Source organism: Astyanax mexicanus, chromosome 13 (genome assembly GCF_023375975.1).
Source record: "Astyanax mexicanus isolate ESR-SI-001 chromosome 13, AstMex3_surface, whole genome shotgun sequence".
Classification (NCBI taxonomy): Eukaryota; Metazoa; Chordata; class Actinopteri; order Characiformes; family Acestrorhamphidae; genus Astyanax; species Astyanax mexicanus.
Window position 1 is genome coordinate 49,230,390 of NC_064420.1, and position 26,122 is coordinate 49,256,511.

The window sequence follows — 26,122 nt, forward strand, 5'->3', positions numbered from 1 at the left end:
CACTCACTAACACACACACTCACTCACTAACACACACACTCACTCACTAACACACACACTCACTCACTAACACACACACTCACTCACTAACACACACACTCACTCACTAACACACACACTCACTAACACACACACTCACTCACTCACTAACACACACACTCACTCACTCACTAACACACACACTCACTCACTAACACACTCACTCACTCACTAACACACACACTCACTAACACACACACTCACTCACTAACACACACACTCACTAACACACACACTCACTAACACACACACTCACTAACACACACACTCACTAACACACACACTCACTCACTAACACACACACTCACTCACTAACACACACACTCACTAACACACACACACTCACTCACTAACACACACACTCACTCACTAACACACACACTCACTAACACACACACTCACTCACTAACACACACACACACTCACTAACACACACACACACTCACTAACACACACACACACTCACTCACTAACACACACACACACACTCACTAACACACACACTCACTCACTCACTAACACACTCACTCACTCACTAACACACACACACTCACTCACTAACACACACACACTCACTCACTAACACACACACACTCACTCACTAACACACACACACTCACTCACTAACACACACACACTCACTCACTAACACACACACACTCACTCACTAACACACACACACACACTCACTAACACACACACTCACTCACTCACTAACACACACACTCACTAACACACTCACTCACTCACTCACTAACACACACACACTCACTCACTAACACACACACACTCACTCACTAACACACACACACACACTCACTAACACACACACTCACTCACTCACTAACACACACACTCACTAACACACACACTCACTAACACACACACTCACTAACACACACACTCACTCACTAACACACACACTCACTCACTAACACACACACTCACTAACACACACACACTCACTCACTAACACACACACTCACTCACTAACACACACACTCACTCACTAACACACACACTCACTAACACACACACTCACTCACTAACACACACACTCACTAACACACACACACACTCACTAACACACACACTCACTAACACACACACTCACTCACTAACACACACACTCACTAACACACACACACACTCACTCACTAACACACACACACTCACTCACTAACACACACACACTCACTCACTAACACACACACACACACTCACTAACACACACACTCACTCACTCACTAACACACACACTCACTAACACACACACTCACTCACTAACACACACACTCACTCACTAACACACACACTCACTAACACACACACACTCACTCACTAACACACACACTCACTCACTAACACACACACTCACTAACACACACACTCACTCACTAACACACACACACTCACTCACTAACACACACACACTCACTCACTAACACACACACACTCACTCACTAACACACACACACACACTCACTAACACACACACTCACTCACTCACTAACACACACACTCACTAACACACACACTCACTCACTCACTAACACACACACTCACTAACACACACACTCACTCACTAACACACACACTCACTCACTAACACACACACTCACTAACACACACACTCACTAACACACACACTCACTCACTCACTAACACACACACACTCACTCACTAACACACACACACTCACTCACTAACACACACACACTCACTCACTAACACACACACACTCACTCACTAACACACACACACACACTCACTAACACACACACTCACTCACTCACTAACACACTCACTCACTCACTAACACACACACACTCACTCACTAACACACACACACTCACTCACTAACACACACACACTCACTCACTCACTCACTAACACACACACACTCACTAACACACACACACTCACTAACACACACACTCACTCACTCACTAACACACACACACTCACTCACTAACACACACACACTCACTCACTAACACACACACACACACTCACTAACACACTCACTCACTAACACACTCACTCACTCACTCACTAACACACACACTCACTCACTCACTAACACACACACACTCACTCACTAACACACACACACTCACTCACTAACACACTCACTCACTCACTAACACACACACACTCACTCACTCACTCACTAACACACACACACTCACTAACACACACACACTCACTCACTAACACACTCACTCACTCACTAACACACACACACTCACTCACTAACACACACACACACTCACTAACACACTCACTAACACACACACTCACTAACACACACACTCACTCACTAACACACTCACTCACTCACTAACACACTCACTCACTAACACACTCACTCACTCACTCACTAACACACACACTCACTCACTAACACACTCACTCACTAACACACTCACTCACTCACTCACTAACACACACACTCACTCACTAACACACTCACTCACTAACACACTCACTCACTAACACACACACTCACTCACTAACACACACACTCACTCACTCACACACACACTCACTCACTCACTAACACACACACTCACTCACTAACACACTCACTAACACACACACTCACTCACTCACACACTCACTCACACACACACTCACTCACTCACTAACACACACACTCACTCACTAACACACTCACTCACTAACACACACACTCACTCACTAACACACACACTCACTCACTCACACACACACTCACTCACACACACACACTCACTCACACACACACTCACTCACTCACTAACACACACACTCACTCACTAACACACTCACTAACACACACACTCACTCACTCACACACACACTCACTCACACACACACTCACTCACTAACACACTCACTCACTCACTAACACACACACTCACTCACTCACTAACACACTCACTCACTAACACACTCACTCACTAACACACTCACTCACACACTCACTCACTCACACACACACTCACTAACACACACACTCACTAACACACACACTCACTCACTAACACACACACTCACTCACTAACACACACACTCACTCACTAACACACACACTCACTCACTAACACACACACTCACTCACTAACACACACACTCACTCACTAACACACACACTCACTCACTAACACACACACTCACTCACTAACACACACACTCACTCACTAACACACACACTCACTCACTAACACACACACTCACTCACTAACACACACACTCACTCACTAACACACACACTCACTCACTAACACACTCACTCACTAACACACTCACTCACTAACACACTCACTCACTAACACACTCACTAACACACTCACTCACTAACACACTCACTCACTCACTAACACACTCACTCACTCACTAACACACTCACTCACTCACTCACTAACACACACACTCACTCACACACACACTCACTCACTAACACACTCACTCACTAACACACTCACTAACACACTCACTAACACACTCACTCACTAACACACTCACTCACTCACTAACACACTCACTCACTCACTAACACACTCACTCACTCACTAACACACTCACTCACTCACTAACACACTCACTCACTCACTAACACACTCACTCACTCACTAACACACTCACTCACTCACTAACACACTCACTCACTCACTAACACACACACTCACTCACACACACACTCACTCACTAACACACTCACTCACTAACACACTCACTAACACACTCACTAACACACTCACTCACACACACACTCACTCACTCACTAACACACTCACTAACACACACTCACTAACACACTCACTCACTCACTAACACACTGTATTTTGCTCTCTTTTTTTGTCTCTATCTATACACGTCCCTCTCCCTGTGTCTTTTTTTGTGTCTTCTCCTTCTCTCTCTACATGCCTCTCTCCCCGTGTCTTTATCTTTGTGTCTCTCTTTCTCTCTCTACATGTCCCTCTCCCTGTGTCTTTCTTTGTGTGTCTGTCTCTCTACATGCCTCTCTCCCCGTGTCTTTATCTTTGTCTCCCTCTCTTATGTCCCTCTCCTTGTCCTCCTCTCTTTTTGTCTCTCCCTGTCATAGTTTTTATCTTTGTCTCTCTCTCTCGCTCTCCACGTCTCTATCTTTGTCTCTCATCCTGTATCTTTATCTTTGTGTCTCTTCCTACACGTCTCTGTCCCAGTTTCTCCATCTGTCTCTTTTTCTCACTCACTGTCTCTCTCTCTCTCTCCCTCTCTCTCTGCCTGTGTGTGGGTCTCTCTCTCTCGCTTTCTTTCTGTGTCCCTTTACAGGTCTCTCTCTCTCACTACCCATGTCTTTTTTGATCTCTCTTTCTCTGCCTGTGTGTCTCTTCCCTACAGTCCATCTTTTTCTTTTTTTTTACATGCATCTTCCTCTGTGTCTCTCTCTCTTTCTCTAGCTCTTCCCAGTAAAGTCTGACTTTATTCTCTCGTTTTCTCTTTCCATTCTCTCCCACTTCCTCCTCTCTTTCTCTCTCCTGTCTTTCTGCAGTCCTCTCACTCCCCTCACCCCCCCTTTCTCTCTCTTTCCTGTCCTCTCGCTCTCCCTTCCTTCCTTCTTTCTCTTTGTTCTCTCTCCATCTCTCTTTTCTTATTGTCCCCCCCCCCCCTCTCTCCCTCTCTCTCTCACCCTCTTCTCCACAGGTATCTTGTTGTAGTAACGGATGGAGTCTTTTCCCAGGAAGTCGAACTCCACCACGTAGTCCTGACCGTCCAGCTCAGGGTACAGTTTAATGTGCTCCACTCTGAGAGAGCAGCAGCCCACCGTATCCGCCGTCTCACCCTCCTCCTTCTCATTACCCGCTCTCAGAGCCAGCTACAGACAGAGAGACAGACAGGGGGGAGAAACAGAGAAAGAGAGAGAGAGAGAGAGAGAGACAGAGAGAGAAAGAGAGAGAAAAGCAGAGAAACAGAGTGAAATTTTCCACATTAATTCAATATTTCATTCATCAATTTTGTTCATTTGTGAACCATATTCATAATTAAACATTTTCTATTCTCTTTTTATTAAAAAAAGGATATATTTTTGTTACTGTGCCTTTAAGACTGATCTAGACATACAACTTTTTTTTTTTTTTTTTTTTTCGTGGCAATACAGGACAACCAATCACAAAAGGTAAAACATTGTTTAGAACTTGAGAGGGTGGGGCTAACCTGCTTTAGGCTACACAAGCCCAAAGACTACAATCCCTAGCACTCTACGGACTACAAACGTGATGGCGTCATGACGCGTCTACGGAAGAGCAGGCTGCGTCTTCACACAAACTTGCAGGCTATTGGCTAATTCAAACTGCAGCTCAAGCTATTGAAAAACCGTGTCCCTTCAAATCACTATTTCAAATAAAAAAATTTCAGTGGTTCAGCCCTAGTTGAGGTCGCCAAATTTAACAAATTCACCAAAACGTGCACAAGTCTGATCGTATTATTCTGTAAAGTGTAAAGTTTTTTTTTTTACAAGCGTTTGGAGACAGTGTAAGTAATGAGTGTATATCTGAGTTACCTTATCGATGAAGTAGAGAGCGACGGCTCTCTGTCTGATCCTCATCTCTTTACTCTTCCAGTCCTCGTGGTACTGCGCTCTGATTCGCTCCACACACTTCTTCAGCTGACGTGCCGTCTCGTACTTCTGCCAGTCCTTCTCTCCCTGAAACACACACACACACACACACACACACACACACACACACACACACACACAGGACTGTAACGGATGCGTAACTAACAGTTTTGGAGTCACAGATTAAAGTCAATGTCTGCTAGAGCTTCACACATCATTAACTCTCTCACATCAAACAAACATTGTATTTGATACAGTGGTGTGTTCGGTCAACTAGGTTCCAGCAACCAGGGCTGGAACTAATTATCTTTTTTGTATTCGACTACTAATCTGTCGATTATTTTTCTGATTCATCGATTAGTTAATGTTTACTGCAATCATGCCCCCCGTCTCCACCTCCTGCTGTGCCTAGATTTCTCCATATTCACTTCTGAACATGGATTTAACTATTATCTCATGAGACGAGACGAGACACGATACTGGGTTCACGAGATTTTTAAATATGGAAAAAAAAAAAAACTACAAAAATGAAAAATGACTTAGAGACTTAGAAAAATAGAGTTGTATTTGACAAAACCATATAACAAACTCAACAGACTGGTGTCTCTCATAAATTGAGCCTAAAAAAATAGAAACACTATGAATAAAAAATAATAACCTTTAATAACCATTAATAACCATTTCCCAATCACTAGCAGTAGTGTGTGTGCTGTAATTGTAATATAGCTGTCCGTAGCCTAGGTTGTCTAGACCTACAAACATCGGTTGTTACGGCTTTCTGCTTCTTTTAGACTCAGTTTAGTAACAGCCTTGGTCTCTTTGTAGAGACTTGGGACCACCGTGTTGGTATGGTGTTCCAAAGTGTGGAGCAGTCGTCTGAACCCTTTATTTTCTACAATTGAAAAAGGTCTCATTGTATAGTATTAGCCGCGGTTTGTGTCTTGTTGGTCGCTCTGTTACTGTTTATTGTTTCCAATTGGAAGCCAAAATGCAGACGGACATACAACTTAAAAATAGCGGGAGCATCTTCTATTCGAAAGCCCAAATTTCCCTCTTCTGATGTGGGGTGCTCTGACTGCTCACCCCAGGTATTCGCTGCCATCGCTGCTGTCTTGCCAGATCTCTCTTAAAAAGTCCACACTAAACTGATTTTTTTTCCCCTCGCGAGACTATCTATACTATAAATAATTTTATTTCTAATTTTTCTCATTTTCTCCCCAATTTACACGGCCAACTACCCAACCCACTCACTAGGACTCCCCCTATCACTAGTGATGCCCCAACACACCAGGAGGGTGAAGACTAACACATGCTTCCTCCAATACATGTGAAGTCAGCCACCGCTTCTTTTTGAGCTGCTGCTGATGCTGTAGCATTGCCGAGCAGCATCACAGTGCTAACGTTTGGAGGAAAGCACAGCGACTCGGTTCTGATACATCAGCTCACAGATGCCCTGTGCTGCGGACATCACCCTAGGAGTGATGTGGGGAGAGAGCGCCATCTACCCACCCAGAGGGATACTATACTATCTATTCGACTAATATATATATTGTATGTACTAATCACCGTAGCCCTATCGTCTACCACAGAGGGATAAACTGAAGCGCAGACCGTCTCTCTCTCTCTCTCTCTCCTCACCTTAATCCTGGAGCTGGGGTTCAGCATGATGTATTTAATGGAGCCCTGGATGTTCTCCGTCCACGACACCAACCAGGTCACTTTATTATCATGACGGACCTCCTTCCACCGAGTACCAGGAGGAGGCTTAGGATGCTTCGAGTCTCTGCAGAGAGATAGGGGAGCGGGGAAGAAATGAAGGAAGAAAAAGAAGGAGAAAGAAACAGGGAGAAAGAAACAGAGGGAAAAAGAAAGAAAAAGAAAGAAAGAGCAAAACAAGGGAAAATGAGAAAAACAGTAAAAAACAGAGGAATATCAAGAGAAAGAAACAAGGAAAAAGAGAGAAAACAGGAAGAAAGAAGGCAGGAAACAAGGAGAAAGAAAGAAATGGAGAAAGAAGTAAAAAACAGAAGGGGAAAGAAAAAGAAACAGGACAAAAGAGAAAAGAAAGAAATGGAGAAAGAAACAGGGAGAAAGAAAGAAGCAAAGGAGGAAGAAAAACAGGGAGAAAGAAGGCATGAAACAGGGAGAAAGAAAGAAGTGAGGTAAGAAGGAAAAACAGAAGGAGAAAGAAGGAAAGGAACAGAGGGAAAAAAAGAGAAAAAGAAACAGGACAAAAAGAGAAAAGAAAGAAATGGAGAAAGAAACAGTGAGAAAGAAAGAAGCAAAGGAGAAAGAAAGAAATGGAGAAAGAAGGACATAAACAGAAGGAGAAAGAAGGAAAGGGACAGAGGGAGAAAGAGAAAAAGAAACAGGAAGAAAGAGAAAAGAAAGAAATGGAGAAAGAAACAGGGAGAAAGAAAGAAGCAAAGGAGGAAGAAAAACAGGGAGAAAGAAAGAAGTGAGGTAAGAAGGAAAGAAACAGAAGGAGAAAGAAGGAAAGGGACAGAGGGAGAAAGAGAAAAAGAAACAGGAAGAAAGAGAAAAGAGAGAAAAATATGGAGAAAGAAAGAGGGAGAAAGAAAGAAGCAAAGGAGGAAGAAAAACAGGGAGAAAAGGCAGGAAACAAGAAGAAAGAAATGGAGAAAGAAGGAAAGGAACAGAGGGAGAAAGAGAAAAAGAAACAGGACAAAAAGAGAAAAGAAAGAAATGGAGAAAGAAAGAAGCAAAGGAGAAAGAAAGAAATGGAGAAAGAAGGAAAGAAACAGAGGGAGAAAGAGAAAAAGAAACAGGAAGAAAGAGAAAAGAGAAAGAAATGAAGAAAGAAACAGGGAGAAAGAAAGAAGCAAAAGGGGGAAGAAAGAAAAAAAGGGCGAAGGAGAGAGAGATTAAAATCACTCAGACAATATTCACAACAGTACAAGTAAAAATAAAAGATCAGCTCCATTAATACATAAACTAACAGTTTTGCATGAATATAAACTATAAAAAGCTAAATTGACCTTAAGTATTATATAAACTACCTAAAACCAGGAAATCTATTCATTTATACTGCAATTCTAACAACTGAATTTACTCAGTAAAACAATAAATTCACTGCTCTTTTAATAAGCGTATAATTGCATGTCTACTCCAGCTATTTATTATATTATTATCATATTATATCAGTGCTATAAACTGATATACACTGTTTATTGAATTTATTGAAATGTCTGTGGTGATATATTTTCCACACCGCTGCAGGTTTGCAGTGAGGAGCCGGAGAGCAGCTGGGGAATGTTTGGCACGGTACAGAATATTTTTGTACGTTGCTTTGATTGTTTTCGGAAAATAAAGTCGTAAACCGAAAGGACAACAACCAGTCAAAACAGGACGTGATGCTGAGTAATTATTCAGCACACTTCTCTATACAATAAAACTAAATCTAACTTTTAGATTAATATATTTTATATGACGTTTATATAAAAGAAATTTAGCTGACACAAGGTGTGATTTCTAAATCCGTGACCCGGTGTGTGTGTGTGTGTGTGTGTGTCTCAAGCTGTTTTCCTCCTACAGCTCCTGCTCCAGAACAAAGGCACACACAGCTGCTCCTCCTCAAAACACCACACACACAGGAAACGGCCCTATGACACACAGTCCCCCTGTGTGTGTGTGTGTGTGTGTGTGTGTGTGTTCACAACAATCACAGCGCATAAACAATTCCACCATGTGAGTAAGAGCACACGTTTTTTTTTCCACATAAACACTAATAAAAATAAAATAAAAAACACCCTATATGGCCTAAAGTAATGGGACATCTGCTCATTCATCGTTTCTCCTTAAAGTAAGTGTATTAAAAAGAGCTTTTAAACATTGCTGTGAGAATTTGATTGATTGCATTCAGACACAAGAGCCTTAGAGGTTCCTATACTATTGGCAGTACTTTTAGGTACAGAGATTAGACATGCTGTGTGTGTGTGTGTGTGTGTGTGTGTTGCACATCTGTCAGCAATGATCAGCAACAGGCAGCAAGCTTTACCAGACAGCCCTGTCTGTACACATTCAGCCATACTGCCCTCTAGTGGTGTGTGGTATTAAATACATACTTTAATTTTAATTATTTTCCTTATAATAATTATTATCTCACACTTCAGATACTGATTTGTCTAATACTTGGATCCAAATATTAAATGTCATTTAACATAAAATAACAATATTCATAAAAATTGTCCTGTTTTATATTTTACATACCATTTTAGCCAAATCTTAAACACAGGTTTGCTATTCGCTACAAACCTGTGGATTTTAGATGTTATTAATATGTTTTATGTTTTATGAGGTTTTAACTGGCAATATATTGCATTATAATCATAAAGTACCAGTCAAAAGTTTGAACTCCTTCTCCTTCAGTGTTTTATTTGTATTTTCCCTACATAGTAAATTAATAATAAAGTGATCTATCACATTATGAAGGAACACATAAGGAATCATGTAGTAACTTAAAAACAGTGTTACACAAACCTAAAATACTCTCTCGTGCTCTTACCTGGGGAGCTGTTAACTTGCTGTTTCTGAGGCTGGTAACTCCTGATGAGTGCCAGTTTCATCAGTATAATGTTTTTAATGGTCTTTGTGGTGACTGCACTTGAGGATACTTTCAAAAGTTCTTAAAATTCTTCTTTTCAGATTGACTTTTTCTTTATTTAGTTGAGTAGTTGTTTCTTCTCATAACCTGGATTCGAACATTACTCAAATATTCACTATTCACTGTATACCTGTAACTCTACCTCTTCACTACTTTACTTTAACTGATGCTCTCAAACACTTTATTAAGAGACAAGAAACTCAAGTAATTAACTCTTGATGAGTTCAGCACAGCTGTTAACTGAAAGCCTGAATTCCAGGTGACTCTACCTCAAAGTTGTTCCTGCTTTATTCATAGTTTTGATGAGTTTAGTATTAATCTATAAGATGTTTCTTTCACTCACTTGCTGCAGTTGATGATGATGTCTTCGGGCCGGATGCGTCTCTTCAGCATGCCCATCTTTGGATGATCTCCTCGGCCTCGGAAAAGCCCAGGCGGCTCAATACGGAAGTTTCCGATGCGCTCCTTGTGATTATCCATAAGGCAGAATCCGTACTCCTGCACGATTCGCTCGTTCTCTTCTTTGATTTTCTACAACAATGGAAAATGGGTTAAAAATTAGGAGGCATTTTTTTATTTATTAGAACGAGGAAAATCTGCAAAAGGAGGAGTAAAAGAACCAGTCGATCCAGTCGCAAGCTGAACTCACCAGCTTCTCTTCTTTAGTCATCTGTTTGCGAGCCTCAGTCTGAGCTTTGAAGTATTCACTCATCTCTCTGAAGTTACACTTGTTCAAGTCTGTGATTTTTGACTTCTCCTCCGAGGTCATTTCCTGTCAAGATGACATGAAGAGATGTTTTATGGTGTTGTAATCAATGTCCGAGTTCCTAAATACACCAATGATTCGAGTATAAACTCTGGTGAGGGTGTTCAATCAATCTGTTCAACTCCATCTGTAAAGCTCTGCTTACTACGATATATTTTAACCAGCAAATCAATAAAACCAGAGTGAAACTAAACATGGTTAAAGTCTGGTATCACTCTGGCAAAACTAAAACGGTTATTAAAATCTAAACTCAGCATCAGGATTAATCTGTTCAACTCCATCTGAAAAGCTCTACAAATCAATAAAACCAGTGGCGAATCAGTCACTTTTACTCTCTTCCAGAATAAAGCTCAGTAAACGCTATTTTTAAAGGCAGCAGATTATGAATGTTGTGCTTCTATCGAAGTTAAGTTTCTGTTTTGCCATTTAGCACAAGCTAAAATTAGTGTGCAGAAAACACTTAGCGTATACATGCTGGTGTGGCTAGCAACAGCTTATTTGCATAAAAGTGTCAGAGCTCTTAAACAGCTTGTTCTGAAAGGGACTGAAACTAAAGCATAGTGACCCATTGTTCAGCTCAGCACTCACCTTGGTTAAGTATAAGTAAAATTTAATGAAATTTAACAGAACAGAATAAACAGTGATTAAAAACACTAAACTCAGCATTAATCCGATTAATCTATTCAACTCCATCTGAAAAGCTCTGCTTATTACGTGTTGTTTTAATCAGCAAATCAATAAAACCAGAGTGAAACTAAACCGGAGTGCTGTTTAGCCGACAAGCTCCCGTTTAATAAACAGTACAGGAGGAAATATAATATAAATCACTGATATTCAGAGACTGTTGAGACGTCTATAGCCTTAACGTCCTGTAATCTGTCTGGATGGTTCAGCTGCACTGAGCATTACCTTCCTCCAGTCTTTAAAGAAGTTCTTCCTGAAGATGTCCTTGGTCGTGTACTCGTGGTCCAGCATCTTAGCGAAGAACGTCGCCACCTCCTCTGCAGACTCGCTCAGTTTCATGGCTTTACCTGTAGAAAAAGGAGCAGTTTATTATAAACTGCAGATCTACAGTGACTTACTTACAGAAATCAACGTTTAAACCCATTAATACTGCATTTAAATCCTTTAATTTCCCCAAAAATCATCAGTGTTCCTTATAATCCGGTGTTCCTTATGTATGAATTCTACCAGTCGGGTATTAAGGAGCAGTAAAGCCACTCCACTGAAGTACATAGTTATAAGGGTGATTTTTTTTAAGTAAAGTCTCTCCAGCACTAAGGCTGGGTGCAGCAGCATTAGCATTAGCCGCTAGCTCTGTCGCCATTCAAACAAGTATACTAGACTGTAGTTTGGGTGTTTTATGTGTTAAAACAAGCTATGTGGGACAAACCGCTGACACCCTGGGTTACCAGAACACTCAAGGTTCCTCAATCTAGCGATATCGTATGCCATTTAAGTCCCGCTAGCAAAGCAGCTAGCGGCTAATGCTAATGCAGCTGCACCCAGCCTTAGAGCTGGAGACACTTCACTGAAAACTCACTTTTAGACAAATGATTGGGAATCTAATTTACTGTAAATAAACAGAAGCACTTTACTCACCCAAATAAACAGTTTTTAGGAGAGAAACGTGTAGATTAACATATAGAATTATATAACTAGAGTTTTGTTTAATTGGGCGCTTCCCCCAGCTTCCCCATTAGAAGGGAAACATGGCGACGCTCTCGCTCACTTCAATTTAGGCATCCTTACTAGTCACTTAATGCGCCTTATAATAATCCAGTGCACTTTGTGTATGAAAACAGAAAGTTGGCCATATAATCCAAGAAGAAACGGTAATCAAAGCTTTGATCAGAAAGAATGACGGCTTTGATGTTCACATTAATCATTTTTAGTAAAGAGATTTGATATATAGTTTTGGTTGTTCATAAATCTTTTAAATTTGACCCATATCTGACATCACATGCATGACATAGCAGTGCTTCACATTAAGTTTCACTTTAATCCTAGCCATAGGAGCCACATAAGCTCTGAATGAGTGAACACACAAGACATTCTGCAAAACAAGTTTGAGTCAGTTTAGTGTGTGCCTACAGCTGTATGTGAAACTCCTACTGCCATCTAGGGGCTGAATGAGGTACTGCAGAGTCTTGTGGCCTTGCTCAGAGCTTCAGCAACTCAAAAATGTGGATTTTGGCTCAAAAGTAATTTTTTGGGCTGATCCTTTTCTCGATCCTTCCACACCTAATACTCACCATCATAAAAAAATCTAACATTATCTGGGAGGGGTTCGTATGGAGGCGCGAACACAGGACCCTTATGTTCCAGAAACCTCCACTTGGAGCCGTCTGTGTATCTCTCCTCCTCCCACCTGAGAGAGAGAGAAAGTAATGAAATGTAAGTTTAAGTACATTAAATTCCTTTTTTATTGTTATTACCATTTTTATACCTTTTAATATTACACTTATCGTTCATCACTTTGGTAACTGCAATTTATTTCAATTCAAATAACAGACACTAGACAGAAACAGTGAGAGAGAGAGAAAGAGTAAAAACAGTATGAGAAAAAGAATAAAAGTACAGAGAAAGTCAAGAAAATCAACAAATAGCGTGAGATGTATAGAAAAAGAGAGGAAGAGAGATAATGAAAGAGATAATGGCGACAGTGAAAGAAGAAAATTAAAGAGGGGAGAGATCAAGAAACAGAGAGAAAGAAAGATATAACAAACAGAAAGAGTAATACAGAAAAAGCTAAAGAAGAGGAGAGGGAAAAGATAAGAAGTTGGAGAGAGAGGAACAGAAAAAGAGAAAAGTAAAGAGGAAAAAAAGAGGAGAGAGAGAGAATGGAAAGAGGGAGAGAAAGAAAAAGAAGGGAAGAGAGAAAAATGATAGAAAGAGAAAAAGCTGAGATAAAGGAGATAATGGGAAGAGAAAGAGATGTGGGATCCGCTCTCTCGCTCCTCACCATTTCCACTTCTCCTCCGGCTCCTTCTTGGCCTTCTTCTTCCCCCCGGCTACTTCCTCCTTCTTCCCCTTCAGCTTCTTCTTGGGTTTGATGTCCTGCAGCAGAAAGAAAGAAAGAGTGAGCGTGAGATGGAGAGAGAGAGAGAGAGAGAGAGAGAGAGACAGGGAACAGGAGAAAGAAAACTAGGATAAATGATAAACGCGAGAGAAAGTCTCAGGCATCACCTCCTCCTCTCCGTAGTTGTCGTAGTCCTCCTCCTGCTTCCGCTTCTTCACCTTCTTCTCGTTTTCTGTTTTGATCTTTTTGGGTTTGTAATCAGACCTGCATTGAAAAACATCACAGATACAGATTAATATACGACAACAAATAAATAAATCTGCCACAGACAGTAGAGCAATATACCCAGATTTTATCGCATTGTGAGGTTTCAAGTTTCTTCTTATAGACAATATGCTTTAATACACATATTAAAAATCGTGAGAGACGATCAGTGCTTAAAGAACACTAACTGAGTAAATACAAAAATAACAGTTTTTTTTCCAAAAGCTTTTGTGTGGCTAAGAGAAAAAAAATGGAAAAAAAGAAAATGTTCCCTTATGTGCTCTAGGAAAAAATCCTTAACTATTTGGGCACCAATTTTAGATGGCTTGATGGATAGTACTTTATTGATCCCCAAGGGGAAATTCTAGACATCCAGCAGCAGGTATGTATAGTACACAAAGTTACAAAAGGATAAAATTAGAGATGGAACGATTGATCGGCAGTGTATCGGTATCGGCCGATTTCGGCAGATATTCTTCTGATTTTAGCTGATCTGATTTAGAAGTTAGGGTTCAGCAGTTTATCAGAGCTGTGTGGTGGTGGAAGCTGCTGTTCCTCATCCAACCCTTAGTCGGAGCAGCAGCAGCAGCAGCACAAGCCCCGCTGTCTTTACTCATTGCCAGTATATATTAACTGGACCAAGCCATCCTGCTGATTTCAACGGAGCCAGGTGAGGCCAATCGTGTCACTTCCTGATCGGCTTCTCGTGGGGCGTTAACCGGGAAAGTGAGAGATTGCGCAGGCGCCAGCATGACGCGAATCTTCCGCTTGCCGTGCAAACAACCGTACTATTTATAGGAGCTGCACAGACCTATTTACTCCACAGTGAGGAAACTTTTATTGAATGAACAGCAGCCAATATTAGTCCACGGATTTACTGAAGAATATTCATAGTTTGTCTATATAACAAGCATTTAGAAACTCTGTAATGAGAATAATAAATGTGTAATTATAAATTATAGTTATATCTATACATTATAATTCACATAGTCTATCTTACTTCTATTTACTACTATCCTACTATCTACAATGTATTATAACTGTTAGTAGTAGTATTATATTTGCACAATAAGAGGTTACTTTGACCCTGTTCTAATTCAATCAGCTCTGTACTTTTAAATTAAGAGGAGCAACTTCTCCAAACATTACAGCACGGTATTTTGGGTCGCTGTCTTTTTACGTCATCGTTAGCCTAGTTGTATAAAAATGTTATTTTCTAAAGCTATGAACAGATTATTAATTTTATGGATAAAATGACAGAAAATCCGTTCTTTGTAAAAAAAAAAAAAAAAAAAAAACGAACACGGGCCGCGTCATAATCGAAAACAGCTTGGAAATACATTTATTATTGGTTCAAAGACACGAAATGAATAGAAGTGAATGGACAGCTTGGCTCAAATGGTCCTCTCATCCCTCAGCAGCACACTTCCGGGGGCACGTTTTGGAAGGGAAAAAGCTGGGGGCCTGTCTTTACTCAGTCACAGAGCTACAGCCCAGCCACGGGCTGAAACTGTGACTAGTGCTGTCACAGCGATGTTTTTTAACGTCATTAAAACAGATTTTGTCAGGTATTGTCTTATAAATATTTACTCACAACTTATATCTCTCCTGAAAAGCGTTTATTTTGGTCAGTAACACTCTGGTAATTTATGCTGCTACTAAATAAACACAAGTGTTTGCTTTGGCGTGGATGTAATGAGGGGAATCTGTACCAGGTTTGCCTGGCACTTGTGTGGCATTAATGTGGCATTTGGCCCAAGATCGGTAGATCTTGGATAAATAGATAAAATATAATGATGCATATAAAAACACAATAAAATAAAATGTAAAGTGTATAAGTACAGTCTTTAGTGTGTGTGTGTGTAATGGAGAATGGAGGTAGTGCAGTTGAACACAATAGACCAGGGGTGTCTAAACTACGCGAGGTATTTAAGAAATAGAATCAAAGTTGGCCCGCTGTTAAGCAGGTTTTTATAATGTGAGATTCAAAGTTTGAACGCTTGGTGTCAGAAACGGGCCAAAGAGTCTAAAAGCGGAGAGGGTGCGCATTTCTAGCGCAGAAAAACAGGCCAAAGAGTCTAAAAGCGGAGAGAGTGTGCAGTTATAGCACAGAAAAACGGGCCAAAGAGTCTAAAAGCGGAGAGGGTGCACATTTCTAGCGCAGAAAAACAGGCCAAAGAGTCTAAAAGCGGAGAGAGTGTGCAGTTATAGCAAAGAAAAACAGGCCAAAGAGTCTAAAAGCGGAGAGAGTGTGCAATTATAGCACAGAAAAACGGGCCAAAGAGTCTAAAAGCGGAGAGAATGCACAGTTACAGCTCAGAAAAACAGGCCAAAGAGTCTAAAAGTGGAGAGAGTGCGCAGTTATAGCACAGGAAAACTTAAAGCTTTTAAATTATGATTTAAAAAGTGCTTTTCATATATTTGCTCAGGTTATATTTGTCTGATATTAAAATGTGTTCGATAATCGGTCAAATTTAAGTATGATTTTAAAAGAAAAAAGCAAAAACAAAAACAATCTGTAAAGGGACAAATACTTTTTAAGGCACTGTATATGATTGATATGATTTTCAGCCCTAACAGACACTAAGAGTGAAGATGAGCTGAGATCACTCACTCGTCCTCATCCCTCTCTCTTTTCGGAGGCTTCTCGTGTTTGGGGGAGTAGCAGTAGCCATTGTCCTCTTCTGTTTTAATGTGAAGAGGGCTGAGGAGAAGAACACAAACACAAATTAAATAATTAAAACATTTTAGAAAATAAATAAACTCAACTCTCAGCATGCATTTCTGTCATTTTGATGATTTAGAGGAGCTATTCGAAATGTGGAGCTTAAATACCTGGAGAAACCGTTCTCCTTCTCTCGCTTATGCTTCCCTTCAGAACTGGGAGACTTGATCTAACAAAAGAGAGAGAAATAATAATGCAAAATGAGATTAACTTTTTAGACCCTAGAGTAATGATTTGGTTATTAAGCCAGGTATTAGCAGGTATTTTTCTTCGGAGTCCCACAGGGCTCTATGCTATGGCCTACGAAGCTAATGAAGTTACGTCAGAAACGAAAAGGTGGTTTACATAAAGAGTTTATTAAGTTTAAGCAGTTAAAAGAAATGAAACTTCTAAATGCTTTAAAAATTGAGAACGCTAAATCATCCAACTACACAGCCTACAGTCTTACTTTTTATTATTGAAGCTATAAAACATTTAACGCTATAAAACGCAACCAAGAAAAGTTTTATTTCAAGTGATTTTACAGCATTTCTATTGGTAAATTCATTATAAAATGGACAACGTAAAGAACTTTTAAATTAAAATTGTCTACAACAGTTGTGTGACAGCTTAAAAACAAATATATTAACTGCCTTTTTTTTATTGTTTAATACTAAATTTAAAAATGTAAAAAAAAAGAAAAGGAAAAATGTATCCCTGCTTAGAGAGCATGGTTTACTTATGATTATTCACTTGATTTTCATACAAAACTTGTTTTTCATCCAAACTGTCAGTTTCTGTACATTTTATACTGGTTATATCAATATTAATTATATCGACCAAAATTAAGGAATACAGTATTTATCCTTTTTTTTATTTATTTCAATTGTTTTCTAATTTTAAATTATATATATATATATGTATTATAAATTATTTTGTTAAGGGAAAACTAGACATTCAACAGTTATTCTATAAACCCTTATTTTTGTCTTGACGCCTTATTTTTACGTAAAAGTCCCACTTCAAGTTAGTTTTCATTTACATGTTCTTTTACGCTAATACAAGTAAAAAAAAAAAGTATATTTTTCATATTGCAAAGAAAAGTGGAAGGAATATTATTAACATGTTTTCCCCCTTTAGAAACGAGTTAATTTGAAAGGCAGGATGAAAGGGAGGGTTAAATTAAAGTGGAACAGAGCGTACCTTCTCCTCCCTCCTCTTCTCTTTATCTTTATCTTTGTGTTTGTCGGAGCTCGACTCTCTGTGCTTCACCTTCTCTCTATCCTTCTCTCGGTCTTTGTGCTTCTTCTCGGACGAGTCTCTGTGATCACTAAAACAACCAGAGTTAAAACCAGAGTTTTAGATCAAATACCACACACACAAGTTCCTACACAACTTCTCATTTAATGGGTTTATTTATTTTATTTAATCTTTCCTACATAGTAAATAATGAGTAGTAAAGTGATCTATCAGCCTATGAAGGAACACATACGGAATCATGTAGCAATTTAAAAACAGTGTTAAACAAACTCTAATCTCCTTCAGAACTGTGAGACTTGATCTTATGAGAGAGAATCAAACCTGAAAATAATACACGATGTATAATATAATATAATAAAATGAGATTAACTTTTTAGAGCCTAGAGTAATGATTCAGTTATTAAGCCAGGTATTAGTAGGTATTTTTGTGTGGAGTCCCACAGGGCTCTATGTTAGGGCCTATAAAGCTAATGTAAATCATGTCAGCAATGAAAAGAAGGTTTACATAAAGAGTTTATAAAGTTTAAGCAGTTAAATGAACAACAAGAATGTCAAATGAAACTTCTCAATTTATTAAGCATTTTCAATTATTAAGAACGTACTCGTGATCACTAAAACAACCAGAGTTAAAACAGTTTCAGATCAAATACCACATACACATACCAGACACAACTTCTCAAATCAATGGGTTTATTCATTTTATTTAATTTTCCTACATAGTAAATGAATAGTGAAGTGATCTATCAGACTATAAAGGAACACATAAGGAATCATGTAGTAACTTAAAAACAGTGTTAAACAAACTCTAATCTTGTGGTTTCTGAGGCTGGTAACTCTGCTGAACTTATCCTGTACAATAAAAAAAACTTTTCCTTTTCTGGGTGGTCCTGATGAGTGCCAGTTTAATCATTATAATATTTTTGATGTTTTTTTCCAGTGACTGCACTTAAACCTCTTGTTATGTTCATTGGTCAGGAACAGCAATGGTGTTCCCGGGTGCATGTTTAATTATCTAATTAATATCTAAAATAATTATTATCCAAAATAATAATTATTCAAAAAGATCCAAACAAGAAGTGAGAATATTTTATTACTAACTACATTGCTATTTATTCTATCAATATTTAGTGTAATGGTTCAATCAGGATAATTCACTCGTTTTTCTATCATATTAGAAATATTTTTTTATATATTTTTTAGTATATATTTTGTATTATTTTTTACTATTTTATTTCTTATTATTTCTAAATTATTATTAAATGTGTTCAATCCCTTTGATGTTATGAAGGCTTGGCAAAATTGTAAATGAGGGTCACCCTCAACTAATTCACTAATTAAGGCAAGCATAAGTATACTGAAAAAATACTTTTAACTAGTTTTCCTAGATCTTCAAACTTTTAAACATGTCAATTTGACCCGTGACATAACAGGTTATGGGTTAAGGATACTTAAAAAAAAATCTTAAAATTCTCCTTTTCAGATTGATTGACATTTCTTAAAGATTTTTTTTATCTTTATTTAGTTAAGTAGTAAATATTTGAGTAATGTTCTAATCCAGATTATGAAAAGCAAGAACTATTCACTGTATACCTGTAACTCTACCTCTTCACTACTTTACTTTAACTGATGCTCTCAAACACTTTATTAAGAGACAAGAAATTCAAGTAATTAACTCTTGATGAGTTCAGCACAGCTGTTAACTGAAAGCCTGAATTCCAGGTGACTCTACCTCATAAAACTGACTGAGAAAATGTGAAAGAATGTAAAATATAAACACCTTTTTAGTTTAACACTTTTTTTTTTACTAAAAACAAACTTTTTTCATAGTTTGGAGGATTTAAGTATTAATCTACAAAGCAGAACATCTTAAATCCCTGATAAACTTCTCATTAGTGATCTGGAGAAAGTGTGGAGGAATCAGTAGAGTAAGAGACAGTAAACGGTACCTGTTGCTGTGCTTGGATTTCTCCCGCTCCTTGTCTTTCTTATGCTCTTTATGCTCTTTGTGTTTGTGCTCTTTGTCTCGGTGCTTGTCTTTATGTTTGTGGGAATCTGTGGAGAAAAGAAGACATGGTTACACTGATCTGACTCTATTCTGCACAACACCGACTGAACGCAGCGTCACCTGAGTACCGTCAGCTTACACCCCCACCCCCGCAGGCACAGCGCACAACACTGCACAGCTTTAAACACCCGACAAGTAGGTTTAATAGTATTTATTTAGTAGTAATTATTTAGTGTAATTTAAGTGTAAGTGTAATTTAAAGTCACAGTCAGATACTTCAGTTTTTTTTTTTTTTACTAATTACTGAATCAAAATTAACAGTTTTTAAGTCTTAACAAGGTTAAAATCATAAAAAGCAAGTAACAAAAACTTGCCAAAATAATATACACAACCAGTAGTGGCAATTTTAGGGGCCCAAGCACTGTGCGATACTGAGAGACTCAGTTGTTCCTAGTTGTTTTTGTCCATTACATTTAGTGGCAGTTTTGTGCCAAGTATTCAATTTTACTAAAAAAGTATTACATTTTATTTAAAAATACAAAAATAATAAAATGTTCAGCAGCATTTCCATTTTTTTGTAAATAGTTTGAATTGGATGGGTTGATTTTCACATTTTTTGCAGTTTTGTCATTTCTGTAAACATAAAAAAGAGAAATTAAAGAATATCTGAAAGCCAGTTACAATAAAAGCAACTAAATAAGCAGACTAAAGCACTATCTAAACTGTAAATATTTATAATAAATTGACAAACCTTCAAAATCCTAAGATCCTTCAAAAGTCTAAGAGTTATACCAAGTTCCCTAACTAAGATTAAAAAGAAATATACAGTATTAAGGTAATAAAACAAATGAAAAATTTATTTATAATTTACACTGAAATTAGGTAATGTAAATTGGCCACAACAGCCTAAATAATAAATAGTGGCAATTCCAGGGGTCCAAGCACTTTGTCTGACTAAGAGACTGCAGTTCAACTGTATTTATCCTAGTATCCTTAATGTTTAGTAGCATTTCTATTTTAGAAATCATTTGAAAACCAGGAGTGAGACATTTACTCAACTTTTCAGGGTCCAAGCATTTGAAAAAAATGCTAAAAACACGACTTTAGTTTTGTTAAGATCAAAACATCACACAAAGCTCCACCAACAAGGTCATACAACACGTCATACAGCAATTAAACAGACACAACTGGATCCAGCACAGTTTCTAATGTTTCTAATGACCCTGAATAAGAACATTATGACTGGACGGATATCGTTACTGTCGAGAGGACCAATCAAATGATGATAAAAATAATAATAATACAGCAAATCTGCTCCATCAATGCTACACACAAACACATCACTAAACCCTATCTACAGTAATACCAGTAATATACAGGACTGTTTAAAAGTGTGTACACAACTTTTTATTCACTTATATTTAAAGAACAATTTATACACTGAATTATTCTTAATATTCTAATGTTTAAGAATTATCACGGTCTTTACAAAATCTCCATTTTTAACTTGCTCTCAGTCTGCAGGTCATAATGAGATTTCACGTGTTCAGTCTTCACTAAAAGAGAGAGAGAGATTGGGATTATGATTATATCTGAGCAACACAAAAAACACAGACTTTAACAACAACACACACCTGTGACACACTAACCTACACCAACCGTCTCCTCACTGTCCTCACTGCCAGCAACAGGAGTATATGTTTTATACGTTTGTAGATCAAGAGTTTAATTCCAAGATGAATTATAGTGTAAGGGGCTGGGCAATGGTCAAAAATATATCATATTAAAAAATGTAAAAATCAGACAATATGTAAAACAATATTTATTACATAAATTAGCTAAAGGAAGAAAGCTGGTGGTTGTATAAACTGAATCAAATACTTTCCAATTTTTTTATATTACTTTTAAATTACTCCGCACACTCCCCAACTACTCCGCACACTCCCCAACTACTCCGCACACTCCCCAACTACTCCGCACACTCCCCAACTACTCCGCACACTCCCCAACTACTCCGCACACTCCCCAACTACTCCGCACACTCCCCAACTACTCCGCACACTCCCCAACTACTCCGCACACTCCCCAACTACTCCACACACTCTCCAACTACTCCACACACTCTCCAACTACTTCACATACTCCCCAACTACTCCACATACTCTCCAACTACTCCACATACTCTCCAACTACTCCACATACTCTCCAACTACTCCACACACTCCACACACTCCCCAACTACTCCGCACACTCCCCAACTACTCCGCACACTCCCCAACTACTCCGCACACTCCCCAACTACTCCGCACACTCCCCAACTACTCCGCACACTCCCCAACTACTCCGCACACTCCCCAACTACTCCGCACACTCCCCAACTACTCCACACACTCCCCAACTACTCCACACACTCCCCAACTACTCCACACACTCTCCAACTACTCCACACACTCTCCAACTACTCCACACACTCTCCAACTACTTCACACACTCTCCAACTACTTCACATACTCTCCAACTACTTCACATACTCCCCAACTACTCCACATACTCTCCAACTACTTCACACACTCTCCAACTACTTCACACACTCTCCAACTACTCCACATACTCTCCAACTACTCCACATACTCTCCATCTACTTCACATACTCTCCAACTACTTCACATATTCTCCAATTTCTTTCAAACTTTAAAAGGTTAACTTTATCGATTAAACTCAAATACTGTACAAAAAATAGCTAAAAGTGGTCCAAAAATAATTTGAGTAAAATTATGGATACTGGACAGATCTGCCTACATCACAATAAAATTTGAATACAAATATTTACACACACACACACACAATGATATTACAATGTTCTACAAAGCAGTTTTTTTATTTGAAATTTACTGTATTTACTCTTGTTTGTTTGAAGTTTATATGCATTAAATGAGCTACTATTTGATTTATAGCAAATTTTAATTGTGACATTATTGTAACTTGTTACTTTTTAAGTGTCCTACACTCAATTTTTAGAATTTTATACAAAATCAGGGTGTTAGTAAGTTACTGTTTATGAAGCATGTTTTTTTCATTTTCCTACTGAATTTATTTAAGTAATATATTTATACCAAACAAAACTTTATTGTCAATGTTGAGTCATATTGCCAAGAATATCATAAATCGCAAAAACACACTGAAATATTATTGAAATATTATTTTAATGACCATATTGCTCACTCCTAAATGGCACATTATAAATGTGTTATCTGATGTAAGGCAAATAAAACATGAATTTATTAATATATTAAACCTTCAAAACTGTATAATACTTCCCCATGTAATTATATTACATAATATAAATCCATATATTGTAAAATTACACCTAAAGAGTCTAAACCACATTACTGACCCAAACAGTACCACACTTCAGCACCTTATCCGTGGTGTGTAACCGGTCTGAGTGGAGACACTATAAAAGTGAGAGAGTTTGTATAGCAGTGAATGGACGCTTTGTTCAGGGCTGCTGTAACAGAAGATAAGAACACCACAATAGATTCCTGGAAAGCCACACGGACCTTCTGAAGGTGCACATCATCATCACACACTGACCAACTAATACCAACACTAATCCTTTACTCCAAAATCCAGTAGAAAGTCTTTTATGGACAGTATATACAGTTACTTCAACAAAAGCAGGATTAGTGTTTGGTGTGGCGCAGTGGATAACACAACCGCCTGCCAGTGAGCTACCACATGGGAGACTGGGGTTCAATTCCAGGTCTGGATGAATGAATGCTGTGCTACACCAATAACAGTCCTTGGGCAAGACTCCCAACACTACATTGGCTCATTTCTGTAATAGAAATAACCTTTCATGTCACTCTGGATAAAAGCGCAATCTAAATGCTGTAACTGTACAGTAACTGTAACTCTAAAATGCTATACATACTAGGGGTGGGCGATATGGCCCTAAAATAATATCACGATACGTCATGATACTTTTGTGTTAACGATATTCTTGGCGATATGACAAAACATTCCATTAAAACAAAAATATTTCAAGAATACTCTACTGCAACAAAATGAAAATTACAATTTAATATTGTATACGATATGATATGGCACACCCCTAATTGAGATATAAAAAAATATATATACACAAGAATTTATCAGATTTGTAACAGAAGTTAATGATCCAGAATGTCATGATACTAATACTACACTGCAAATATCTCAATATATATCCAGAACTGAAGTAAATTAAATCCGATTCTGATTCTGGAAAGATACAATCTGTCTTTAGTAGATATTTAATAGGAAATGAGAAATGTGTGAATTTTTCTTCTTATTGCGTACGATATGATATGGCACAGCCCTAATACATACTCAATTTATTTCAGAAGAAACAATGAATAAGAAGATTTTCAGTAGGGGTGGGACAATATATTGATACTGCAATATATTCTATTGCTTTAATTGCATCATATCTTATCGATACATGGTTTTAAACATGGATATTTTATTGAAATATACGCTCTCTAAACTCTCTAAGACTCGCCTGCAGTTTAAGTTTGCAGTTTACACTTATGGACTCTTCAGTCCAGGTAGTTTTGCTGTAATCGAATGAATAGGGTAAACCCACGGTGAAGATTATTGGTTGTGAAATTCTGTGAAACTGAACTAAATCCATAATTTCTGGTATTTACTCATTTGAGTATTTTGTCTTCTTCAGTAACTGTGGTGCAACTGTGAAGTATCATAGATAATTGATATATCAAATGTGATATATTGAGTATTTCAGAATTACAGTATCATGACTAGGGTTGCAACGGTATGAGATTTTCACGGTATGATAACCGTCTCGGAAAATACCGCGGTATCACGGTTATCACGGTATCACAGTTTGTTACATATATTATTAAACTGACCCTTAAAGAAATTACAACAAAGTTTTTTTGTTCAATTAACTATTTATTGTAGAAACTACACCATCAGGTGAAGGAAACCATGTTTTTCCACTACTCTTAAGGGCATTAAGAGTGTATATATACATAAAAAAAGTTGGTATATAACCAGATACTGCAGAAAGAGGGGATTTATTTCTGACATGATCCTCACAATAGAGATTTCTATTTTAAGGCTTTCACACCTTAAAACCTTCAACATATGAAAAACAGGCACGTCAGAATTTGAAAATTAACGCATGTAAATGAATGGCGTCTTTCACATCCAGTCCGGCCAGGACCTTTACACGGACACGTGAATCCATCGTAGCACGCACTTCACGCCTGTACCTGCGTGCCCAAATTTCGGATAACTCAGCGCTTTTGCGGGCGCTTACCGCATGGGTTGTGCACGACTACAAAGAAGTTTTATTTAGGTTATTTAGGTAAAATTATAAACTGAACACATACTTTGCGCTGCACAGCGGGGTGGTGTTCTCGGAGATGGGAGAACAGGTTTGATGTATTTCCTCCTTTAGCTGTGACTTTACGGCCACATTGATTACAAGCTTGTTGATTACAAGATTACAAGTCTGTTTTCAGGCTGTTTGAATGAGCGAAATATGATCAGAATTATGTTAATTAACACTAACATAGAAGCATATAACTATTATTTAATAAAAATGATTTTTAAGAACAGCTAAACACAGTGCGGAGAAGTTCACGTGCGAGAGAGAGACACACAGAGAGAGAGAGATTTGCGTGTTCTGATGTGAGCTACTCACAGGTAAAGGTTCTCTTTTATCTCCTCGTGCTCATTTTAGTCCAATTCATAATTCTGCAGTTTCTCAGTGTTTTCTGTCGTATTTTGCGGCTAGCGCGAGCGCTTACAACTAACACCGCGGACCGCGAGGTGCAGCCGCGCT

The 26,122-nt window shown here is 38.4% G+C and overlaps 1 protein-coding gene across 1 annotated transcript in view; it reads right to left on the reverse strand.

The window, feature by feature from the left end:
• Positions 1–26,122, reverse strand: part of top1b (DNA topoisomerase Ib) — a 44,243-nt gene that overhangs the window by 9,978 nt on the left and 8,143 nt on the right. The window contains exons 3-15 of the mRNA XM_007233821.4: positions 20,210–20,315; positions 18,207–18,333; positions 17,135–17,193; positions 16,914–17,003; positions 14,203–14,299; positions 13,979–14,073; positions 13,269–13,384; positions 11,923–12,044; positions 10,897–11,019; positions 10,591–10,778; positions 7,262–7,406; positions 5,567–5,710; positions 4,697–4,882 (exon numbers count right to left, since the gene is read on the reverse strand). Coding sequence (XP_007233883.3) covers positions 4,697–4,882; positions 5,567–5,710; positions 7,262–7,406; positions 10,591–10,778; positions 10,897–11,019; positions 11,923–12,044; positions 13,269–13,384; positions 13,979–14,073; positions 14,203–14,299; positions 16,914–17,003; positions 17,135–17,193; positions 18,207–18,333; positions 20,210–20,315 — 1,598 coding nt within the window. The remainder of the gene's footprint in view (positions 1–4,696; positions 4,883–5,566; positions 5,711–7,261; positions 7,407–10,590; positions 10,779–10,896; positions 11,020–11,922; positions 12,045–13,268; positions 13,385–13,978; positions 14,074–14,202; positions 14,300–16,913; positions 17,004–17,134; positions 17,194–18,206; positions 18,334–20,209; positions 20,316–26,122) is intronic.